The 18,066-nt window shown below is 43.5% G+C and overlaps 1 protein-coding gene across 2 annotated transcripts in view; it reads left to right on the top strand.

Annotated features, from left to right (window-relative positions):
• The window catches only part of VWA8 (von Willebrand factor A domain containing 8), a 401,096-nt gene that overhangs the window by 351,579 nt on the left and 31,451 nt on the right, over positions 1–18,066 (top strand). For both annotated transcript variants that reach the window (XM_027557142.1, XM_027557141.1), the window contains exons 40-41: positions 1,493–1,601; positions 17,136–17,261. In XM_027557142.1, the coding sequence (XP_027412943.1) occupies positions 1,493–1,601; positions 17,136–17,261 (235 nt within the window). The remainder of the gene's footprint in view (positions 1–1,492; positions 1,602–17,135; positions 17,262–18,066) is intronic.

Genomic DNA, 18,066 nt, shown 5'->3' with positions numbered 1-18,066 from the left:
CCATTTTCCAGCGCATCACTACACACACATTCCTCTCTTTTGAAACATTAGCTGGAGACATCACTTCTTGCCTTTCCTTTATTTCTTTTTACTTAAACTAGCTGGTTTTCTGTATTCTTTAATTGTTATTTTTAATTAATTAATTTTTATTGAAGTATGATTGCTTTACAATGTTGTGTTAGCTTCTCGGTTCAGTTCAGTTCAGTTGCTCAGTCGTGTCTGACTCTTTGCAACCCTGTGGACTGTAGCACGCCAGGCCTCCTGTCCATCACCAACTCCCGGAGCTTGCTCAAACTCATGTCCATCAAACCATCTCATCCTCTGTCATCCCCTTCTCCTCCTGCCTTCAATCTCTCCCAACATCAGGGTCTTTTCCAATGAGTCAGCTCTTCACATCAGGTGGCCAAAGTATTGGAGTTTCAGCTTCAACATCAGTCCCTCCAGTGAACATTCAGGACTGATTTCCTCTAGGATGGACTGGTTGGATCTCCTTGCAGTCCAAGGGACTCGCAAGAGTCTTCTCCAACACCACAGTCCAAAAGCATCAATTCTTCGGCACTCAGCCTTCTTTATGGTCCAACTCTCGCATCCATGTTAGCTTCTACTGTGCAGCAAACACAGTCAGATACACATATACATGTATCCCCTCCCTTTCGGATTTCCCTCCTACTTAGGACACCACAGTGCATTAAGTAGAGTTCTCTGTGGTGTACAGTATGTTCCTATCAGTTGTCTATTTTATATATTCCCTGATAGCTCAGTTGGTAAAGAATCTATATGCAATATAGGAGACCCTGGTTCCATTCTTGGATCAGGAAGATCAGCTGGAGAAGGGATAGGCTACCCACTCCAGTATTCCTGGGCTTCCCTTGGGGCTCAGCTGGTAAAGAATCTGCCTGCAATGTGGGAGACCTGGGTTTGATCCCTGGGTTGGGAACATCCCCTGGAGAAGGGAAAGGTACCCACTCCAGTATTCTGGCCTGGAGAATTCCATGGACTGTATAGTCCATGGGGTTGCAAAGGGTCAGACACGACTGAGCGACTTTCACTTTTACTTTCATCAGTAGCGTACAGGCTTCCCTGGTGGCTCAGCAGTAAAGAATCTGCCTGCCAATGCAGGAGATGCGGATTTGATCCCTGGGTTGAGAAGAGAAGGAAATGGCAACCCGCTCCAATATTCTTACCTGGGAAATCCCTTGGACAGGAGCCTGGTGGGCAGGCTCTAGTTCACGGGAATCAGACAGGACTTAGCAACTAAGCAACCGCAGCAGGCAGTAGTCTGCATGTATCAGTCCCAGCCTCCCAGTTTCTCCCATCCCACCGCCTTCCCCCTTGTTGTCCATGCATTTGTTCTCTCTGACTTCTTGCTTTTTCTCCTCAAAGGCAAACTGAGTTACTAAGAAGTTGGCTATTTCTAGCAGTAGGTTACTGTCAGTAAAAGACCCACGGATACTTGCTCTCAGCTGTTGTCTTTTTCACCCTCCAATTTTAGGCTAAAGGAGATCCAAATGAGTGAATATGATGCTGCCACCTATGAAAGGTTTTCAGGGGCTGTTCGACGACAGGTGCACTCCCTCCGAATTATCCTGGATAATTTACAGGTAATCAACATGAACGAACCAAGAAAATAATCTGGTCACCCAATTAGACCCACCCCAGAACCACTGGAGAAATTTATCTGTATCCTAGCCAGACGGTCAGAAAAAATTAACTAATGCCAAAATGTCTGCATAAAACCTGTGGGTCACTCTCTGGCCGTCTTAGTTGAATTTTAGTAAAAATATTTGACCTCAGCTTTCCTCCTGTCCAGGAAGCAGTAGTTTGACTGGTGACTTCAAAAGCATCAGACTTCCTGATTTCCCTTATCTAGACCTATGAGCACCTCACCTCATAGAACAATGGAACACTGAATGATTGAATTCTCTTCCACTTAACAAATGCTCATTTCCCTGGGCATTGAGGGCAGCTTCTGAGGGGCTCTGAGCTCCCGGGCCAGGCAGTAGGTGAATAAGAGCCAAAAGGAGGGATTCCTGGGAGATGAGGACGATGCCAAATGGTGCTAGCACCTAACTAAAGAGGGGGTATAGTCACGTCCGTTCGTTCATTTCTTAAGTTATTGATGGGACAGAAAAATAAAATGCAGCCCTTGCTGTCAAAGAAGAAACTTAAAGAAGACAAGCAAATGGTTTCCTAAGTTCTGTAGAGAACGTGCATGCTTCTGGCGGGGTGAGTGAGAATCAGCTTTATGGAAGATGAAATGCTTGAGTTCACTCCTGAAAGATCCCGAGGACTCTTCCAGCTGGTTGAGGAGTCAGGACATTTCTGACACGGGACGCGGCACGTACGAGTGCACTGAGGCCTGGGGGAGCACAGTGAGCTCAGAGAGGAGCACGTAATTCAGTGTGGCTGAGAAGACGGTGTGTGTGGTGGGAGACGATGGCAAGGGAGCAGGCGGGCCACGTTGTGAGGACCAGATGGTGATCTGGCCCTGGATGACATGAGAGCATGGCAGCACTGGGTTTTACCCTGTGGACCAAAGGGCCACTGGGAGATTCACAGTTCTAGGAAGAAAGACAAGAATATGTTTTTAACTGAAGGAATCAGAATTCCCTTCTGATTCATGTGTTGACTGGTATTCATTGGGCACCATGCTATAGCTACTTTTACAGACATTGTTGCATTTAATTTCACATCAGTCCTTTAAGATAAATGTTATGTTTACAAGACCAGTCAAAGGAAGAAAAGTCAGATCCACTAAGGTGACTTCTTAAAATATTTTTAAGTGTTTCCCTTAGGGAATTTTTTTTTTAATCCACCAAGGTGTTAAATGGGCTTTCTGGTCCTCAGTTTGGAACCCTAGGGGCAGTTGAAAATAGCTACTGGCCAAAGATAGACAGGGCCTGCTGTGGCATATGGATCTGTAGTTTGCAACCAGAGCAAGGAGACCTGGGTTTGGTCCCCTTTGGGGCATCTCCTGCCAGTCCCACCTGGTTCTGATTGACTCATACCATGCAACTGTCTTGGGGTTATTGTGGAATCCCAGTAACCAGGGGTGTTTCCTTGGTGAACAGCACAAAGTCTGGCCAGGAACTAGCAAATCATCCTTTGGGATAACCTTACAAAATACAGCTTGAAGCCCACGCATTGATTCCAGGAGGCTGGACTGATATCTGAGCAAAGGGAATGTCTTGCTCCAAGTTAATGCCTCTTCCACATGTCCCTCTGTTGCACAATGGGTCCCTCTTCTCAATTAGGACATCTTTCACCAGTGACCTCCTCTTGCTTCTTGACTGGCTTCCTCATGGGATATCATAGCGTCCTGGTGATTGAACCTTTTACGAATCAATAGCAAGATTTCCTTGTTAGAATAGTAGAATCTGTAATAACTCCAGTTATACTCAGTTCAGAATCTGAATCTCTGATTCCAGCTTTCCCTAACAAAAGAAAATATCCTTTTCTACAAAAAGCCACTGAGTTTAATCCTGTCTTCTCTCTAGTGTTTTTTTCCTAATCAACCATCTGTAATTTCATTCTCGGCTGCTGCTGCTGCTGCTAAGTCACTTCAGTAGTGTCCGACTCTGTGTGACCCCAGAGACGGCAGCCCATCAGGCTCCCCCGTCCCTGGGATTCTCCAGGCAAGAACACTGGAGTGGGTTGCCATTTCCTACTCCAATGCATGAAAGTAAAAAGTGAAAGTGAAGTCGCTCAGTCATGTCTGACTCTTAGCAACCCCATGAACTGCAGCCCACCAGGCTCCTCCGTCCATGGGATTTTCCAAGCAAGAGTACTGGAGTGGGGTGCCGTTGCCTTCTCCGAATTTCATTCTCAGGCCCAACTAAATTAGCCTTTCTCTGGTTTGTTACGTCTGGCATGATATCTCTGTGGACCAACAGTTATCTTCTTTATTTTTCCTTCAGTGGTTCAAAATGGGCATGTTGTTCAGATAAATAGTGTTTTTGAACACTGATGTGCGCTGTGCTTGGCACTGAGGGCACAAAGATTCATAAGATATTATCTCCATACTCAACAAAGGTATTAGCCTGGAGGCGTGGGGAAGACACCCGCACAGATCATTTCTGTTTAATATGTAAGTGTCTGGGGAGAGCAAGGAAGACAATGCAGTGGATGCCCAGAGGAGGAAGATTCAAGGATAAATTTCATATTTTATTTTTCTATGTAATTTTTGGCTCTGCTGGGTCTTTCTCTAGTTGCGGTGAGTGGGAGCTACTTTAGTTCTGGTGCTCAGGCTTGTCACTGCAGTGGCTTCTCTTGTTGCGGAGCATGGGCTCTAGGGTGCTTGGGCTCAGTAGTTGTGGCACACGGGCTTAGTTGCCCCGAAGCATGGGGGATCTTCTCAGACCAGGGATAGAACCTGGGTCCTCTGCACTGGCAGATGGCTTCTTAACCACTGGACCATGAGGGACACCTTCAGGATAGATTTGAAGGAAAGTATCCGTGACCCGAGTCTTTAAGGACAGACGAGTATTTACCAGACAGACCAGGGTGAAAACAATGCCCAGGGGAAGGCACAGCATAGAGAAAGGGCTGATACTGTGTGAGCCCAGGTGTGAGCTGGGGGCCAGCCTCGGGCAGGGTACCACTCAGTGTGACATGCAGAAGGCTTTGAGGCTGGGAGGCGAGTGGCTGCCTGGTCAGGAACTTTATTCAGAGCCCCCACTTTGCGGTAGGCAAAGAATGGAAAGCATTTCCCCATTCACTTTATTTAATCTATAATAGCTGTGTTTCACCCAGGGGACTGAATATCTATTTTGCATAATGGTTCTTGCCCTCAACAGCCAACCTGGTGAAGAAGATGCATGTAGCTGTAAGAGAAGACACAATTGGTAAAGGTTCAGAAAGTTCTTAACTAAGTGCTGTGGTTCTGGGGACAGCTGTGTGAGCAACTTCTAGGCTGGGCGGTTAAGGAAGGACTCACAGAGGAAGGGTCATTTGAGCTGGACCGTGAAGGATGAGTATGGTTTCAACTGGCAACTCTTCTAAGGATGCTGCTGGAAAGATGGTTTTGACCAGAGCTTCTCAAACTTTCTGTGGAGAGGGGCCAGGTTTTGTTTTTTAATCAATTGATCACAAAGGAATACTTTTTTTTTTTTTTTTAAGACCAGTCCTTCACACACATTAATTGGGAAAATAATACCTTTATGTTCGTGTTTCTCTAACATCCTAGTAACCAGTTTAGTGGATCCTAAGGAAGCTACAGTCCATGGGGTCACAACGAGTCAGACACTACTGAAGCGACTTAGAATACACGCAAAGAAGCTTATTTCTGCAGTAGCCCAGTTGATTGTTTCCAGTAACTCCTCACAAAGGCTACCTTGTTCTTCAATCCTCTTTTCCTGTTAACAGATTAATACTTTATATAACAGAAATGAATTACTGAAAAAATGATATAAAAAACCAGCATACAAAATCCAAGCCCATATTACTAAATATTAGGTTCAACAAATCTAAAATTACTTTGTCAAATTGTCATATAAATTTCTAAATGATTACTATCAATTCACATGACCTATTTTATCACAGACCAGTAACAAATGTTCACACAGCAAAGGCAGTCTGGGTAGCTCTGGTCAAGATAGGAGGAACCAACGAGAAGACAAAGACTTTAACACAAGGATGTTTGGAGAATGGCAAACTCCAGCATGACTAGAGTTCAGAGCTTTGGGGTGGGCCTGTGTGTAGGGGGTGGTGGAGCGAAAACTGGAAAGAAGGTGATTCCATGCTGACTACCTTTTGTAGTCAGTGAGGATTGTGGAAGCGAATGAGAAAGGGAGTGGTGTGGTTTTATCTTCTGTACGTAGTTTCAGGGACTTCCCTGGTGGTCTGATGGCTAAGACTCCATGCTCCCAATGCAGGGGACCCAGGTTCGATTCCTGGTTGGGGAACTAGCTCCCACAAGCCTCAACTAAAGATTCCATACGTCACATCTAAGACAGGGCACAGCCAAATAAATAAATAATATTTTCCTAAAAAGAGAAGTTTTATAATCATTTAAGTCCTGTGCTCATGCTCAGCCGTGTCTGACTCTTACCGACCCTATGGACTGTAGCCCAACAGGCTTCTCTGTCCATGGGATTCTCCAGGCAAGAATACTGGGATGGGTTGCCATTTCCTCCTCCAGGGGATCTTCCCAACCCAGGGATCTAACCGAATCACCTGCATCTCCTACACTGGCAGGTAGATTCTTTACCACTGAGCCACCTGGGAAGCCCATGAAGGGATATGATCATAGCATCACTTCAGTTATTCAGGTGGGAAGTGATAGGCACCCAAACCAGGGTAATTGAAATGAAGAGGAAAGGATGGGACAGTAGAGAGGTAGGACCGCAGAGAGTTCCTGATGGAACGTGGGGAGAGGGGCATGGTGAGGTTTTTGAGCCCTTGGGGACAGAAACAAGGAAGACGTGAGAAGGAGAGGCTTGTGGAGAAAGCAGATGTTTGCTCTGGCTGTTCTGATGCTTTTGCACTACTGGGACATCCATGGAGAAACGTCAAGCATGATACTTGAAGATTTTAAGTTATGACTCAAGTTCAACAGCAAGATTAGGACCAGACAGGCTTGCATATCTATACAGATATCTCTGTGCTTTTATGGTCATCTGTGCAGAAGAACAGCCTAAGCCAAGAGGAAAGACGTGTAGACAAAGGTGACAGCAGAGAGCAAAGAGTTGCTGGGCTGGTGGGGGTTGGTGGGGTGGGGGACGGGGGGAGTGCGGCAGGGAGAAGTGGAGGCAGTCCTGTCAAGGAACATCTGCATTTCCAGAGAGAGCAGTAAAATGCTAACTACTGCTTCTTAGCACACGAGGCATCGTCACGAGGCATCAGTCACCAAGTCGTGTCCGGCTCTGTGACACCATGGATGGCAGCACGCCAGGCTGCAGTGGCCTCTCCGTGGCCATAAGAGGACAGCTTAACTGAGCACCACTGAGAAATACAGTCCTGACTTCCAGGCTCTATGAGCAAAGGCATCGAAGTCAGTCTTTGACAGGTGACCATTAGAAGGATTAAAAAACTAAGAGGTTGTAAACTGAAAAACCCATGTAATAGGGAAGAGTGCTAATGACATACGAGAAGCTTTGAAGAGTTTTTGCTAAATTTAATGTAATGTGACCCCTATGAAAAATAGTACCGAAGACAATTCAGACTCCTAAGAAACAGCAGTACCAGCAAGTGAGTCTGAGACCACAAATCACATTAACATCTCTTACTTGGAGAGATGGGGAGGAGGAGAAGAGAGACCCCGAGAGCTGGTGAGAAGGCTCTGTATGTTAGCTCTCTGCTCTGTTTTTATTGACCAGCTTCCTTAGGGTTTTTACCTCTACAGTATGGAATAATAAAGTTTTCCATTCACATTAGTAATTAGACTTAAGACTGGCTTGAGTCTGTTCTTCCTACTTTTAATGTAGATTTCCACTTTGGCATTGCATTTTCCATTTTCTTAGAAGGTCAGGACGATCTCTTGACCTCCACGTTGTCACTACAAGTAGCCGTGTCTGACAGCAGCAGCGCTGGGAGCAGTGGGGGTGGGAGGGCTGGGTTTTACACGGTGGCAGAGAGCGACAAGCAGAAAGCTGGAAAGGCAATAACCCTGGGAAAGGGGCCAGAGCAGCCCCAACTTATCCTTGGCTTGAAGACGAGATCAAACAAAGGCTAAATGGCCCCACAGCAATGGTTTTTCCAAACAAAATAAGAAATGATGTGGAGATGAAGCTCTCATGCTGTGACTGTCCACAGTTCCAACTCCTTTCCTGCGGAGCTCTTGAACTAGTGGTAAAGCTTTGCTTCGACTGCTAATACTAGTCTAAAATCTTCAAGGAGACTTCTAATAATAACAAAGTGGAGAGTCTATCCAACAGTTTCGAACAGCCGTCTCATCATCCAAGAATAAGAGCACAAAAAAAATTAAATAAGATGAGATGTATGAAATTATTCTTCAGTGAGGTAGAATAATAAGTAATAAGCTATAGAAGAAGAAGATGTCAACAGGCTAGAATATTTTCTTCAGAAAACAAAGATTTTTAGAAAACATCTGTTCTGTGTTCTCACAATTCAAAGAAACCTGAAGTATGTGAAATAAGACATCTTAAAAGGATCTGGCCAAGAGGCAAGCAGGAATAATAAGGGAATTGAATGCCATAAGGAAGGACTCGAAGAAAATGAAAAACGCAATGCCAAGGTTGAAATCTACATTAAAAGGAGGAAGAACAGACTCAATCCAGTCTGAAGTCTAATTACTAATGTGAATGGAAAACTTGAATTGTTGTTCCATACTGTAGAGGTAGAAACCCTAAGAAAGCCGGTCAATAAAAACAGAGCAGAGTGCTAACACATGGAGCCATAAGCCTTCCCAACAAGGAGAACAGTACTTAGCTAATGGTAAGTGCCCAGTAAATATATACTGAATAAGCCAGCAATATTCCCAAGGAGGCCACCAAAAATCACACATAAGCAATAATTCAAGTAATAGTAAAAATGTGCTGAGCTGAAGACAGGCCTAAGTCAATGGATCAAAAGAACTTTGCTGAGTACCAGGCAAAGTTAATGAAAAGAGATAAACACCTCACTACAGCCTCATGGAATGTAACACTTCAAAAACAAAGAAAATGTAAAAGCAAACAGGAGAAAAACTAAGCTGTCATCCAAGAAAGAAAAATTCATCTTACCTGTATTGAACACCAGAAGATTGTGAAGAACGTCTGCAGGATCTGAGGGGAGAAAAGTTGTGACCCAAGAATTCTCTACTCAGCCAAAGTGCAAAACTGACAGAAAGACATTTTCAGATAGTCAGAGGCTTTAAAAATATATGTCACTTAAGTATCTGTTTTAGAAATAATTTTGAATTCAATGTGTATGGACAAGGAGGCCTGGTGTGCTGTGATTCATGGGGTCGCAAAGAGTCGGACACACAGACTGAGTGACTGATCTGATCTGATCTGACACATTATATATATAATTTGACTCCTTTCTATATATGTCAGTATTCTAGCCAGTTAAGAAAGGAATCAAATTCCTTGAGGATGGGAAACTTGGGACTTCCCTAGAGGTCCAATGGCTAAGAGTCCATGCTCCCAATGCACGGGGCCCAGGTTCGATCCCTGGTCAGGCAACTAGATCCCATATATTGCACTAAGACTGGGTGTAGCCAAATAAATAAATACTTAAAAAAAAAAAAAAAAAGAATGGGAATTCTGTGGTATTAAAGGGACAGCAATGAGCATTAGAAGCAGTTGAACACAGAATCAGGTCTAAACAATTGTGGGGAAATATGTTGAAAAGAAAGTTTAAATATCAAGAATAATGCTTTCTAAAGGTACACAATATAAAAATAGTTTAAAAATATTAAATAGGGCCTGAATCCCCATATTATCTCAAAAGTTAAAACTCCAGAAGTTGGCATAAATAGAAGGAAGCAAAAAGTATGATAATGCATGTGACAAAGAGAAACAAATACTTTCATTCCTAGATTAGAGAAATTGGAGTTAAGTCAAGCTTTTTAAGAGTTTAATCATGCTGGTATTTTTTAGATATATTTCTTGCAAATCGCATGTTTTGATGAATACCCCTGGTTATTTTATGGAGAGGGGATTGTCAGGGGGCCAGGGTGGGGCGGAGAGCGAGTAGGATGCTGTTGAAGTGCTCCAGGTGGGCGGAGGTGGCCGCTGACCTAGGGCTGACGTGGGCATGGTACGAAATGGGCAGATGCCACCGAAGCTGAGAGGCTGTGCCAGTGGTCTAGGTGTGAGACTTGAGGGAGAGAGAAGCCAGAGACGATTCCCAGATACGTGCCCTGAACAACCGAAAGAACGGGTTGCCCGTTGCCTCTTGTCGAGAGAACTTGAGGAGAGCAGAGGACGGGCTCTGGGGCCAGTTTTGAACTATTGAGTTTAAGCTGCCTGTTATACATGCTCACGGATACATGCAGCTCCCTGCTCCTTTAAAGTAAAAAATTTTTAATTCTTGAAGGAGAGACGTGAAATTGCTCATAACAACTCATTGTAAAATGGCAGTATGTTGTCACCCAGCTAATAGTTCAGTTCCTTGTCACCATCGGAGAGTACACACTCTTCTAACAAGAACCACCTTTGTTAAGTACATGAATCACTAGTGTTTGGTTTTGTTTTAGCCTGGTAATGAGATGTTACTTCAAGAAACAGGAAATTCCCTAAAATAGAGGTCCGTATCTGCTCTTTTTTGCAATACCATTTCACCATTTAGAGCAACTGGCAACCTAACAGGTATTTAATAGCTATTTATATTATGTCAAAATATCAAGAATTGTAAAGAAAAATTTTTTATTGTTTCCATTGATTTATAATTTGTTGTTTTACAAATACTATACAAAAGTTTACCTTAATTCAGCATCCTTTTTGTTTGAATGGTACAAATCAATAGCAAAAAAGTATATGTTAGTCAAACATGGAGAAATGTTTAAATAACAGAAGCTAATGTTTAATAAAAAAAAATCACTACTCCCAGGTATCCTCAATATCCATTTATATCTATTTCTTCACCCAACAAGTACTTAGTGATGGTCATCTATACGTTTTACTCTGTAGAATGGATGTGCTTTCTACAAAGCCACTTAAACCTTTCTAATCTTTTCATTAATTCTAAAGGAATAGTAGAAGATTGACTTGCTTGTAGAGTTTATAGATAAAGGAAGTCTTTGGGCTTCCCTGTTGGCTCACCGGTAAAGAATCCACCTGCCAGTGTAGGAGGCATGGGTTCCATACCAGATCCAGGAAGATCCCACATAACCACGGAGCAACCAAGCCCGTGCACCACAGCTACTGAGACTGTGCTCTAGAGCCCGGGAGCCACAGCTACTGAAGCCGTCGCCCCTAGCACCGGTGCTCCCCAGCAAGAGGAGCCGCCGCAACGAGAAGCCAGTGCACCACTGAAGCCATCGCCCCAGAGCCAGTGCTCCCCAACAAGAGGAGCCGCCGCAACGAGAAGCCTGTGCACCACTGAAGCCCTCACCTCAAGAGCCGGTGCTCCCCAACAAGAGGAGCCACCGCAACGAGAAGCCTGTGCACCACTGAAGCCGTCACCTCAAGAGCCGGTGCTCCCCAACAAGAGGAGCCCCTGCAATGAGAAGTCCCACAAGCGGAGGGTAGCCTCTGCTCACCACAAGTAGAGAAAAGCCTGTGTGACAGTGAAGACGCAGCCCAGCCACAAATAAATAAATCAAATAATTATAACGACAACTCTCTCAAAGAAAGTAAAAGAAGTCTTGTTTAACCATAACCCAAATAAGTGAAGATTTAAGATGAGTCAGAATACTTTCAGTGCTGAAGTCACAAGACCCAGTGTCACAAACCGCAAGATAATTGGTTTTTGTCAAATTTATTCCTCCTGGTGTCCTCACTGCCATAGATGTGTGGTGTGTGTGTGAGTCTGTGTGTGCTTTCTGGTTAACCAAATTATTTCCCAGAAAATGAAATTAACCAGAATACGTCATCCTCTGAGCACTCTAACTGTTCTTTACATGAAAGTAATGAAACTATATTTCTGTTTTAGAAAGTCTGTAATGTAGACTTTTTACTAGTGAAACCTATCTTTATATATAATGAATTCTCATTAGTATGAATTTATGACATAATACAAAACAAACGGGCATATTTACAAGAATACTTTTCTTCATGCAATAGAAATATCAATAAAGAACATGTCTTGGCTCTTTGTTATAAATAAAATTACATGTTTAAATACAGTAGGAACTTACTATTTAAAGAAGCATTTTAATAAATCCCATAAAATACACAGACCAAAATAATCAATATTTCTATTCCAGCCCTCAGTAGAGTTTTGAAGAGCCTCCCCGCCTCCAGCACATTGGCTTCAAGAACACCCATCCTGACATGCCTCTTCCTGTTTTGAGTTTCCAAGTACTGGTGGGCTGGCTGGATGATAGATAATAAATTATCCGTCCATATTTATCTGCAAGCTATATACTTGAATGAATAGTTCTATTATATAAAAATGTCTTTGTGTCCATCGTTCTGGAGCAAAAGCCTAGCACATTCTTTCACTTCTCAAAAACAAAAAGTACTGGTTCTTGTTTCTAAAAATATCTGTGACAGGCAGAATCAAAAATAATTCATTTATCCACAAATAAAAATTTAAAGAAGAGAATAGATGCCCACCAACATGGCTAAAATTAAAAGAAAAAAGAAACTGTCAATATCAAGTTTTGGTGAGGATATAAACAAAGGAAGCCCTCATACACTGATCCTGGGAAATGTAAATTGGAAAAACCACTTTGGAAACCTGTTTCATGGCATCTCCTAAACCTGAGTGTATCCAGCATATCCACCCAACTGAAATACACCCGTACCTGCTGCAAAAGACATGGTCAAGGATAGTCATGGCGACATTACTCATCATAGCCCCAAGCTGGAAATAACACAGTCATGGCATCCCACTCCAGTACTTTTGCCTGGAAACTCCCATGGATGGAGGAGCCTGGTGGGCTGCAATCAATGGGGTCGCTAAGAGTCAGGCACAACTGAGCAACTTCACTTTCACTTTTCACTTTCATGCATTGGAGAAGGAAATGGCAACCACTCCAGTGTTGTTGCCTGGAGAATCCCAGGGACGGGGGAGCCTAGTGGGCTGCCGTTTATGGGGTCACACAGAGTCGGACATGACTTAGCAGCAGCAGCAGCAGATGAGACATCAGTTGTGACATATGGTCAGAAGTCACACGATTGGACATTGTTATGGCGGAGACAGAGAATCAAGAGCTGCTGGGCACAACAGTGTCAGTGCCTCTCCTGGGAACAATGTTGAACCAAAGAAGCCAGACACAGACGAGTACATACTTTACGATCCCACTTTATGAAATGCAAAAACACACAAACCTAATCTGTGATGCTAGAAGTCAGGCAGGTGGTGGGCAGGGGTCCTTGGCAGGGCCTGGCTTAAGTCCAAGAGAGACTCCAGGAGGCCGGAAGGGTATGGGGGTTACAAGATGTGTTTGCTTTTAAAGTTCACTGCCTCTGCACTTGAGATTTGTACACTTTATTATGAGTATCTTATACTTGAATTTTAAAAGTTGACCCAAAAAAGTGGGTGGCAGATTTACTAGAAAAAGCATATCCCTTCCTTCACTCTCACCCCAAATTTTATTAAGTCTTTTTCTTTTATTGGTATACAGAATGGGAACAAAGCCTTCAAACTAGAGAGGACGTTAAAAGATGATAGCTGTACACAGGAGAAGAAGCAAACCAGCATAAGAAAGTAAAGACCCCAGATCTCCAGGTTCTTCCATGATGGACAGTCTAGAGACAGCAGACAAACATGATATTATAAGGGAAAAATAAGTATTTTGTAATTTGATAACCCCCTTACTAAGGGCAATAATAGATCCCCTAGAAAGGACCGCCTTTTATTATAATGTTTACTAATTATTAGCATTGTTCAGTGGCTAAGTTGTGTCCGACTCTCTGCAACCCGATGAACTACAGCACACCAGGCTTCCCTGTCCTTCACCGTCACCGTGAGTTTGTGCAAACTCATGTCCATTGAGTCAGTGATGCCAGCCAACCACCTCATCCTCTGTCGCCCCCTTCTCTCCTTGCCCTCAGTCTTTCCCAGCATCAGGGTCTTTTCCAGTTATTAGCATAGATACCAAAAGAAGAATTTTGCAGTGCTATTGGGCTGGTTGTTTAACACACCTTCACTGGATCATGGTTCTCTTGCTCTTAAGTTAGACCTTTTCCCCAAACTCACACCACCTGTAATTCCCTTCTTGTGCCTTCAGTCTGTTACAGTGGCCTCTGTGCTCTACCACTGATCAGGAATTGATATCAATAACACAGGATTTTGCAAATCTCTGGTAAAGAGTTAACATTTGTGTACTTTATAGTCTTAAGGAGCTACCTCATAATGAAATGACTTTGATAGTTAGCTGGCCAGTGAGATTTCTATCTCACAAGCCTACTAAGGAAAATTGAAGACAAAGTTCTTCTGGTAAATGATAAGTGTACTAGTATACTTTAGGCAAATATAGGAATATCTAAAATAACAAACCATCCTTACTCCAGATAGCTTCATTATAGTGGGATCTTTATAAATATATCTAGAAGACTGTTTTTGTTATTTAGTCACTGAGTTGTCTCTGATTCTTTTGCAATCCCATGGACTGTATCCTCTGTCCATGGGATTTCCCAGGCAAGAATATTCCAGTGGGGTTGCCATCTCCTTCTCCAGAGGACCTCCCCAATCCAGGGATTAAACCCAGGTCTCTTTTATTCTTAGATCTGACTCTGTCCCAACTCAGAGAACAACCAAATGGCTGAGAGCCTTAGATAGCTATTTAGGAGATTTTTGGTAGACCACCACCACCCCACCCCACACCCACCCACCAAACTCCAAATAATGGAAGGTTTTCATCCAGTTACATATCTGCTAAGTGGTTCTAGATGTTTTCTGCTGCTTTCGAGTGCTGAGAGTGCTGATGTTGCAGCAGAAAAATGAATTTTGGAAAGCAAAGTATGTTTCATGTAACTAATTATCCACCCAAGTCTCTCGAAATGTTTACTATCAATAGCAAACCAGCTTAACATAACTACATTGACGCTAATGTCAAAATAGACATGAAGTGAACTGGTTTCCTAAGGAGTTATTTTCCCAATAACTTGTTGCACTTAGCAGACAGGCAATTCAGCTATTTATATTATTGAAGAATAGATCTGCTAGTGGGAAAAAAAAAACATTGCTTCAAAGTCACTTTTTAGACTTTTATTAGTGCTTGCTACTGCTAAGTCACTTCAGTCGTGTCCGACTCTGTGCGACCCCATAGACGGCAGCCCACCAGGCTCCCCCGTCCCTGGGATTCTCCAGGCAAGAACACTGGAGTGGGTTGCCATTTCCTTCTCCAATGCATGAAAGTGAAAAGTGAAAGTGAAGTCGCTCAGTCATGTCCCACTCTCATCAACCCCATGGACTGCAGCCTCCTGCAGGCTCCTCCATCCACGGGATTCTCCAGGCAGGAGTACCGGAGTGGGGTGCTATTGCCTTCTCCGTGATTAATGCTTAGAAGCTTACAAATTAGGGACAATTCCCAGTTACTTGAGAAAATATTACTGTCATTATTTTGATATAATTAGGAAGAGGCAAAGAGTAAAAAAAACTAATTGGGAAATCCTCCACTTAATACTAGTGACTTTCATTTCTAATTAAACGTAGACTGTGCTGTGCTTAGTTGCTTATCATGTCTGACTCTGTGACCCCATGGACTGCAGCCTGTCAGGCTCCTCTGTCCATTTGGATTCTTCAGGCAAGAATACTGGAGTGGGTTGCCGTCCCCTCCTCCAGGGGATCTTCCCAACCCAGGGATCGAACCCAGGTCTCCCACATTGCAGGTGGATTCTTTACCATCTGAGCCACCAGCAAAGCCCAAATGCAGACTGTAATACTTCAAACAGACGGTCACAGACACAGTGTCCCCTCAGTTTGGAGACGGGGCTGCAAAGACACAGAGAATCTCAATAACTGCCCAAAGTGAGACAAAACTAAGATTTTCACATGCTGAATCCAAGTCTGATGCTTTTTCTACCCTGAGCCACTCTTTGTCTTGATAAGTGCATTGCTGAAATGAAAATAGGCCCAGTATAGTAAAGAGTCCTCATTATTTTCATAACTAGATATTTTAAGAGACTTCAGTTTTTTAGAACAATTTTAGATTCCCAGAAAATTAAGCAGAAAGTGCAGAGAATTTCTATCTACCTCCTGCCCCAACACACGCCCTTCCCTATTACCAACATCCACCACCGATGCGGTACATTTGCTACAACTGATGAACCTATACTGACACATTCGCACCCAAAGTCCACAGTTTACATTAGGAATCACTCTGAGTGTTGTACATTCTGTGGGTTTGGATAAATGTATAATGACATGTATCTGCCATTACAGTATCCTCTAAAAGTTTCACTGCCCTAAAGATCCTCTGTGCCTTGCCTTTTCATCTCTCCCTCTCCACCAACCCTTGGCAACCACTGACTTCTTTTACGTTCTCCATAGTTTCGCCCTTTTGCAGAATGTCGTCTTGTTGGAACCATACATGCTGTAGCATTTTCAGATGGACTTCTTTCACTTAGTAATATGCAGTTAAGTTACCTCCATATCGTTCCGTGTCTTGATAGCTGATTTGTTTTTAGCACCGAGTAGTATTTCATTGTCTGGGTTCTTAATGTACGTATCAGCTTTGATAAACCTGTGCCTTCATTGGGATATTACGACTCTTTATCACTTAACTGTCATCTTAGTCCACTGGGCATAGTTTTAAGCATTATGTGGAAATATCTTTAGAAAAGTAATTTAGGAGATTTTTGAATGTAGATGATCAGAATGTCAGTACAGTACAAAATGTTTGTGTGCTATGGTTCTCAGCTATTCCCATTTGTACTCTAAGTCACAGAGAACTTGAACAACAACTTCTTGAAAAGGAAGAATCTGAAGATCACATTTAAGAACCTGAAGACTACGTTTTCTCTGTGCTTGCGGACAATGTTAACAGGTTCAAGCTGCTTAATTTGTTAGCTAATAAATTTTCTAGGAGTACCGTGACAGAAAGTCCAGAAGAAATGCACCACCATTACACTCCAGATATCGCATACTTCTCCAGAGGTTCATTTGCATACCACTATCCTGTTCATATGTGCCGTGAGCTCGTTTTGTCCTTCCATATGTTAAAACACATGTAATGGACAAAATCTACACAAAGGGCATTTCTTTGTCAGCAGAGCCGAAACCAGTCCATTTATGAAGCTGTGCTCGTGCAGAGCCAGCACGTATTGAAAAGATCCCTCATGTGTTTCCTGTTGCTGTTGTTCAGTTTATTTCATTGCTCAGTCACGTCCAACTCTTTGGCAGCCCCATGGGCTCCTCTGTCCATGGGATTCTCCAGGCAAGAATACTGCAGTGGGTTGCCATTTCCTTCTCCATGGAATCTCCCCAATCCAGGGATCGAACCCTTGTCTCCTGCATTGACAGGCAGATTCTTTACCACTGAGCCACCAGGGAAGCTCCGTGTTTCCTGTTATTCATGCATAAAATGTATCAGGGACTCTCCAGAACTAAAGTAAGCATTCACATGTGTGTCTTTGTAGGCTAAAGGTAAAGAAAGACAGTGGCTAAGACACCAGGCTACTGGGGAGCTAGATGATGCCAAGATCATTGATGGGCTGACTGGAGAAAAAGCCATCTACAAACGCCGGGGTGAGCTGGAGCCACAGGTAAGCATGGTGCCCTGGGAGCCTCGATCTGTAGTTTGACCTTCTTCACAGGCAGACGCTTCCTGGAGTCGCTGTTTTAGTCGAAAGACTACAAACCCTGAATATGGCCATCAAGGAAAGCATTATATATATTTTTTTAATTAGAAGAAAACATAAATATTACACTGTTTATTATATGAATCAAGATTCCAGCATGAGTCAAGAAATACCAGGCACACTCAAATTGAGCATTTGAGGGAACCTAATAAAAAGACTGTTTACACAAGTAAGGGTGGGGTGTAGGAAGTCCAAAAAGAGACAGTGTGGTCTTCCAACAGCAAGGATCTGCCCTTAGTGTGAAAGGGCGGAGGAGAGGGCACTTACTGGAACCTGGACACGGTGGGTCATGGAGAGGGCTGCCTGCCAAGGGCCGCGGCCGTAAGCAGAAGGAGGACCACCCTCGGGCCGCGGGACAGGGGCAGAGGAAATGAACATGCCACCCCCGGCTCTGGTGTCCCGCCAGTGCCTGCCAGCAGCCGCTGGAAGCCAGAGAGGCCGCTGCCATCTCGCAGACGAGCCCCCAGGACACAGAGCTGTGCCCTAGAGGGGAAACGCAAGTCACTCCGTGTCCCTGAATCCCAGAGGGTGACACAGATGAGAACACTAGAGCCACCTTAGTGGTTTTCTGCTCTTCTGTTCCTTTAAAGATCTGTGTTTATCCTGTGACCAAAGAAATTTTTAGAAAATAAGGATTTCTCCCAGAGTGTAAAGTTTAAGAGTCATAACATTAAAATATTTGCACTAATACAAGAGGCAAAAAATGGCA

The sequence above is a fragment of the Bos indicus x Bos taurus genome, chromosome 12 (assembly GCF_003369695.1).
Source record: "Bos indicus x Bos taurus breed Angus x Brahman F1 hybrid chromosome 12, Bos_hybrid_MaternalHap_v2.0, whole genome shotgun sequence".
NCBI classification, from domain to species: domain Eukaryota; kingdom Metazoa; phylum Chordata; class Mammalia; order Artiodactyla; family Bovidae; genus Bos; species Bos indicus x Bos taurus.
The sequence above is the reverse complement of the archived record's forward strand: the minus strand, read 5'-3'. Positions and strand labels throughout refer to the sequence as shown.